Source organism: Salvelinus fontinalis, chromosome 11 (genome assembly GCF_029448725.1).
Source record: "Salvelinus fontinalis isolate EN_2023a chromosome 11, ASM2944872v1, whole genome shotgun sequence".
Classification (NCBI taxonomy): Eukaryota; Metazoa; Chordata; class Actinopteri; order Salmoniformes; family Salmonidae; genus Salvelinus; species Salvelinus fontinalis.
The window spans coordinates 57,331,091-57,338,287 of NC_074675.1; the positions used below are offsets into that span (position 1 = coordinate 57,331,091).

General features: G+C 42.7%; 1 protein-coding gene across 1 annotated transcript in view; it reads right to left on the minus strand.

Annotated features, from left to right (window-relative positions):
* Positions 1-6,949, minus strand: part of LOC129866003 (uncharacterized) — a 26,817-nt gene extending 19,868 nt beyond the window's left edge. The window contains exons 1-2 of the mRNA XM_055939137.1: positions 6,659-6,949; positions 1-556 (exon numbers count right to left, since the gene is read on the minus strand). The exon at positions 1-556 is cut by the window's left edge and continues 623 nt beyond it. Of these exons, the coding sequence (XP_055795112.1) occupies positions 1-460 (460 nt within the window). The 5' untranslated portion in view covers positions 461-556; positions 6,659-6,949. The remainder of the gene's footprint in view (positions 557-6,658) is intronic.
* Between the last annotated feature and the right edge of the window lie 248 nt (positions 6,950-7,197).

Genomic DNA, 7,197 nt, shown 5'->3' on the forward strand with positions numbered 1-7,197 from the left:
GCTGCATGTGCGTTGTCGAGGGCGACGGGTGTGTTGCGGGCGGCGCTAGGGGCGTGGCCTGATGCACGGGAGGTTTCCGCCCCCAAAGCATCGCCGCATTGACGTTCATATTCATGTTGATGTTGTCGTGACAACCCCACGGTGTCACGCTCACTCCGAGCCTGCCGCCGGGGAACATGGGAGCGGTGATGCGGGCGAGCTTGGCCGACTGAGGGAAGTTCATGCTGTTTACTGCGTTCATATTCACGTTGGTTTTAGTGTAGAAGTTAGCGAAGGATTGGTAACGCTCCATCTCAGCTGTATAGTCCAGGACCGGAGGTAGACCACAACCGTCCACGGTGACCGCACCGCTCTGGTCGTGGCGGTGGTGGTGACCGTGCGTGGTCGTGGTCGAGGACAGGTTGGGACCGCTGTGATCGTTGTGTACACCGCTGGACCTGGTCAGACCAGACATGACCATACTGTGGGAACACGGTTGGAGGTCTGCGGTCTGGTCAGTCTCGGGTTGCTGTCTGTCAGAAGATTTAACCCTTTATGGTCTCATTTGAAGACCTCTCTGGGGAGAGAGAGAAATATATACATTTTTAAAATAGTGAATAACTTAACATATACATACAGAAACAACATGCCAGGATTAGTTTGGTCTAACTAAATCCTCTAACTACTGAATTAGTTTGGTCTAACAAAATCCTCTAACCACTGAATTAGTTTGGTGTAACTAAATCCTCTAACCACTGAATTAGTTTGGTGTAACTAAATCCTCTAACTACTGAATTAGTTTGGTCTAACTAAATCCTCTAACTACTGAATTAGTTTGGTCTAACTAAATCCTCTAACCACTGAATTAGTTTGGTCTAACTAAATCCTCTCCATCTCTCACAAGCTTAGCAGTGGTGGAAGAAGTATCAAATTATCATACTTGAGTAAAAGTCTAAAAGTATTTGGTTTGAAATATACTTCCGTATCAAAAGTAAAAGTATAAATAATTTCACATTCCTTATATTAAGCAAACCAGACAGCATTATTTTCTTGTTTTATTATTTTTCTGATAGCCAGGAGCACACTCCAACACTCAGACATAATTGGCATACGAAGCATTTGTGTTTAGTGAGTGATGCTCTCTGTTTAGTGAGTCCTCCAGATCAGAGGCAGTAGGGATGACCAGGGATGCTCTCTGTTTAGTGAGTCCTCCAGATCAGAGGCAGTAGGGATGACCAGGGATGTTCTCTGTTTAGTGAGTCCTCCAGATCAGAGGCAGTAGGGTTGACCAGGGATGTTCTCTGTTTAGTGAGTCCTCCAGATCAGAGGCAGTAGGGATGACCAGGGATGTTCTCTGTTTAGTGAGTCCTCCAGATCAGAGGCAGTAGGGATGACCAGGGATGTTCTCTGTTTAGTGAGTCCACCAGATCAGAGGCAGTAGGGAGGACCAGGGATGTTCTCTGTTTAGTGAGTCCTCCAGATCAGAGGCAGTAGGGATGACCAGGGATGTTCTCTGTTTAGTGAGTCCTCCAGATCAGAGGCAGTAGGGATGACCAGGGATGTTCTCTGTTTAGTGAGTCCTCCAGATCAGAGGCAGTAGGGATGACCAGGGTTGTTCTCTGTTTAGTGTTTAATGTACGTTCTTGTGTGTGATGACGTAGTGCACACAAAATGTACGCTCTTTTGAATGTTCAATGTGTTTCCATTACATTTTTAACTTTACCGATAGTTTTGTCACAAACTGTTGTGTCAAATGGCAAATGGGTCCACTCTGGTTTTGGCATGTGCTCTCTACACAACAGCTGGCAGATACAGTGCGGGTAGACTAGTCTACATGATGGGATTATTATGTATAAGAGAGAAAATATTTGTAATTGTCAAATTTCCGTCAAGCATCGATCATCACGTCACCAGAATAAGACCCTCGATATTTATTGGAACGGAGGATCAAGCTCATCACCGTGACCTTTCACCCCCCTGTGAAGTTCATCATCATTTATTTAATCTGTAGACTAATAAACTGCATGCTTTCCCAAGTCGGAGTGAGAGGAGCTTATACCATGTCAGAGTGACTCCGAGTTTACCTTGATTTGATGGTTATTATAGCAATATTTGTGCATATAGGCATTTCCACCGCCATTTATTCTATACTTAATTTTACCGACACAACAACATCCCACCGTGTCGTACTACCAAATGATCTGTCGGCATAGAATTATACCGGAACTTCCTGTTTCCATCACAGCTGTCATTTATAAAATTATACCGAAACTTCCTGTTTCCATCACAGCTGTCATTTATAGAATTATACCGGAACTTCCTGTTTCCATCACAGCTGTCATTTATAGAATTATACCGGAACTTCCTGTTTCCATCACAGCTGTCATTTATAGAATTATACCGGAACTTCCTGTTTCCATCACAGCTGTCATTTATAGAATTATACCGGAACTTCCTGTTTCCATCACAACTGTCATTTATAAAATTATACCGGAACTTCCTGTTTCCATCACAACTGTCATTTATAGAATTATACCGGAACTTCCTGTTTCCATCACAACTGTCATTTATAAAATTATACCGGAACTTCCTGTTTCCATCACAGCTGTCATTTATAGAATTATACCGGAACTTCCTGTTTCCATCACAGCTGTCATTTATAAAATTATACCGGAACTTCCTGTTTCCATCACAACTGTCATTTATAAAATTATACCGGAACTTCCTGTTTCCATCACAGCTGTCATTTATAAAATTATACCGGAACTTCCTGTTTCCATCACAACTGTCATTTATATAATTATACCGGAACTTCCTGTTTCCATCACAGCTGTCATTTATAGAATTATACCGGAACTTCCTGTTTCCATCACAACTGTCATTTATATAATTATACCGGAACTTCCTGTTTCCATCACAGCAGTCATTTATAAAATTATACCGGAACTTCCTGTTTCCATCACAGCTGTCATTTATATAATTATACCGGAACTTCCTGTTTCCATCACAACTGTCATTTATATAATTATACCGGAACTTCCTGTTTCCATCACAGCAGTCATTTATAAAATTATACCGGAACTTCCTGTTTCCATCACAGCTGTCATTTATAAAATTATACCAGAACTTCCTGTTTCCATCACAACTGTCATTTATAAAATTATACCAGAACTTCCTGTTTCCATCACAGCAGTCATTTATAAAATTATACCGGAACTTCCTGTTTCCATCACAACAGTCATTTATAAAATTATACCGGAACTTCCTGTTTCCATCACAGCTGTCATTTATAAAATTATACCAGAACTTCCTGTTTCCATCACAACTGTCATTTATGAAATTATACCGGAACTTCCTGTTTCCATCACAACTGTCATTTATAAAATTATACCGGAACATCCTGTTTCCATCACAACTGTCATTTATAAAATTATACCGGAACTTCCTGTTTCCATCACAACTGTCATTTATAAAATTATACCGGAACTTCCTGTTTCCATCACAACTGTCATTTATAAAATTATACCGGAACTTCCTGTTTCCATCACAACTGTCATTTATAAAATTATACCGGAACTTCCTGTTTCCATCACAACTGTCATTTATAAAATTATACCGGAACTTCCTGTTTCCATCACAGCAGTCATTTATAAAATTATACCGGAACTTCCTGTTTCCATCACAACTGTCATTTATAAAATTATACCGGAACTTCCTGTTTCCATCACAGCTGTCATTTATAAAATTATACCGAAACTTCCTGTTTCCATCACAGCTGTCATTTATAAAATTATACCAGAACTTCCTGTTTCCATCACAACTGTCATTTATGAAATTATACCGGAACTTCCTGTTTCCATCACAACTGTCATTTATAAAATTATACCGGAACATCCTGTTTCCATCACAACTGTCATTTATAAAATTATACCGGAACTTCCTGTTTCCATCACAACTGTCATTTATAAAATTATACCGGAACTTCCTGTTTCCATCACAACTGTCATTTATAAAATTATACCGGAACTTCCTGTTTCCATCACAACTGTCATTTATAAAATTATACCGGAACTTCCTGTTTCCATCACAACTGTCATTTATAAAATTATACCGGAACTTCCTGTTTCCATCACAGCAGTCATTTATAAAATTATACCGGAACTTCCTGTTTCCATCACAACTGTCATTTATAAAATTATACCGGAACTTCCTGTTTCCATCACAGCTGTCATTTATAAAATTATACCGAAACTTCCTGTTTCCATCACAACTGTCATTTATAAAATTATACCGGAACTTCCTGTTTCCATCACAACTGTCATTTATAAAATTATACCGGAACTTCCTGTTTCCATCACAACTGTCATTTATAAAATTATACCGAAACTTCCTGTTTCCATCACAACTGTCATCATTTTATTTTATAGGTCATGACTTAACTCACATAAAAACTGGATGGAAACATGGCTATAGAGAGCAATAGTAATGGCTTGTTGGTTCGCTGGACAATGGAGAAATGAATGGGGGTTTTGGAGGGTTGTTAGATAAACGTAATAAGGTCTGTGGTAAACACAGGGTTGGGAGATCTGATACCTTTTCTTCTGTGACATAATCTTCAACAGCTAACAGAACCTTTTGTGAATTTTGAAGCATTTACAGTGTATTCGGAAAGTATTCAGACCCCTTGACGTTTTTTCACATTTTGTTAAGGTTACAGCCTTATTTTAAAATGGATAAAATAGTTGTTTTCCCTCATCAATCTAAACACAAAATTCCCCATAATGACATCACAATACCCCATAATGACATCACAATACCCCATAATGACATCACAATACCCCATAATGACATCACAATACCGCATAATGACATCACAATAACCCATAATGACATCACAATACCCCATAATAACAAGACAAAAAACGTTTTTTAAACATTTTTGCAAATGTATATAAAAAAAAATATTAAAAAAACATCACATTTACATAAGTATTCAGACCCTTTACTCGGTACTTTGTTGAAGCACCTTTGGCAGCGATTACAGACTTGAGTCTGCTTGGGTATGACGCTACAAGCTTGGCACACCTGTATTTGGGGAGTTTCTCCCATTCTTCTCTGCAGATCCTCTCAAGCTCTGTCAGGTTGGATGGGGAGCGTTGCTGCATAGATATGTTCAGGTCTCTCCAGAGATGTTGGATCGGGTTCAAGTCCGGGCTCTGGCTGGGCCACTCAAGGACATTCACAGACTTGTCCCAAAGCCACTCCTGCCTTGTCTTGGCTGTGTGCTTAGGGTTGTTGTCCTGTTGGAAGGGTGAACCTTCGCCCCAGTCTGAAGTCCTGAGCGCTCTGGAGCAGGTTTTCATCAAGGATCACTGTGTACTTTGCTCCGTTCAACTTTCCCTCAATCCTATTTTATCCATCTTAGAACAAGGCTGTAACGTAACAAAATGTGGGAAAATTCAAGAGGTCTGAATTCTTTCTGTTTGTATCAAAATAAAGGCTTGATCATAAAGATCAACTGACTGATAATATAGAACCAAACGGATTATATCCTAAACCTGTGTTAACCTCAGACCTTATTTTCTGCGTATATCCAAAACCCCAATTCTTTTCCCGTTAGGGAAAACACACCAGAGGTAGAAAATGCTAACTCATTTATGTTTTTAAGACTCCAAGCTGGCGAGCTCTATTCTCTCTCTCCAATATCTCGTCTTCCTTCTTTCTATTCCTCCCTGACCCCCAAAAAGACAGTTTCTCCCCAATTCATCTCTCAGGGTCTCATTTCAGTATAATTTCACTGTCCTCTCTCATCTCTCTTTCTCTCTCTCTCTCTCTCCCTCTCTCTCTCCCTCTCTCTCTCTCTCCCTTTCTCTCTCTCTCTCTCTCGCTCCCTTTCTCTCTCTCTCTCTTTCTGTCTCTCTCTCTCTCCCTCTTCTCTCTCTACCTCCCTCTCTTTCCCTCTCTACCTCCCATTCTCTCTCACTCCCTCTCTCTCCCCCTCTACCTCCCCCTCTCTGAGTCTCTCTCCCCCTCTACCCTCTCCCTCCCACTCTCCCCCTCTCTACCGCACCCCCCCTCTCTCTCCTCTCCCTCCCGCCCCCTCTCTATCCCCCTCTCTAATGGACAAATCTGATATGTTACAGTAATGTTCTCCTCACAACACTCAAATAACACCCCCTGCACCAAACCCGGAGTGTGTGTGTGTGTGTGTGTGTGTGTGTGTGTGTGTGTGTGTGTGTGTGTGTGTGTGTGTGTGTGTGTGTGTGTGTGTGTGTGTGTGTGTGTGTGTGTGTGTGTGTGTGTGTGTGTGCGTGTGCGTGTGTGTGTTTAGGATCAATATTTTATGTTATCATCAGCGACAAACCCTGTATCCATACATCTCCCTAATTTGTATTAAAATAAAATAGTACTAGCAGCAACCTTATAATCAATCGTATAATCAATCCATATGACACTGTGTGTGCGTGTGCGTGTGTGCGTGTGCGTGTGGCCCGTTGCCCCCCAGGGCTAGAACTAATTATCTGGTCAGACAGCCGGCGGCGCGAGCGGCGGAAGGTCACCAGCTGTGGAAATTGAACCTCCCCGCGAGCCCCTGTCTCTCTCTCTCCCCTGTTGGTCTACAGGAAGACAGCATGCAGCAGCTAACGGAGAAAGAAGATGGACGCTGGTACCTACTCACCGACTCCCGGAGGGGAAAAGGAGGCGGGAAGCGCGAGCACCCACCGTGGAGCATGTCTGTCTCTGTCTGGTAGAGAGGAGAGGAGGGAGGGGCCACCGACACACTGCTCTGCCTCCCTTCGGTAAACGTTACCCGTGGGGTTAAAAACCAAACGGCGGGTAAAAAGTCTCGAGCAGGTTATGGCGACCTGTGAGGCTAGTGGGAAGGAAAAGGGGGATAATAATGAATGATGGCAGAGGGAGGGCAGACTGATAAGGCGGGCTGTGCCTGCGTGCATCCTCAAAGACGCACAGTGAGTGACGAGGGGGGAGGGGGTAGGGAGGGGAGGGGAGGGGGGAGGGAGCACGCAAAGGTATAACAGGGGCTGGGCTTCTCCCGGGGCGCTCTTGGTAGGGAGAAGAAGAGATTGGGACGAGGAGGGAGGTGTGTTATTGTGGGAGAAGAAGAGAGTGGGACGAGGATGGGAGGGAGGTGTGTTATTGTGGGAGAAGAAGAGAGTGGGACGAGGATGGGAGGGAGGTGTGTTATTGTGGGAGAAG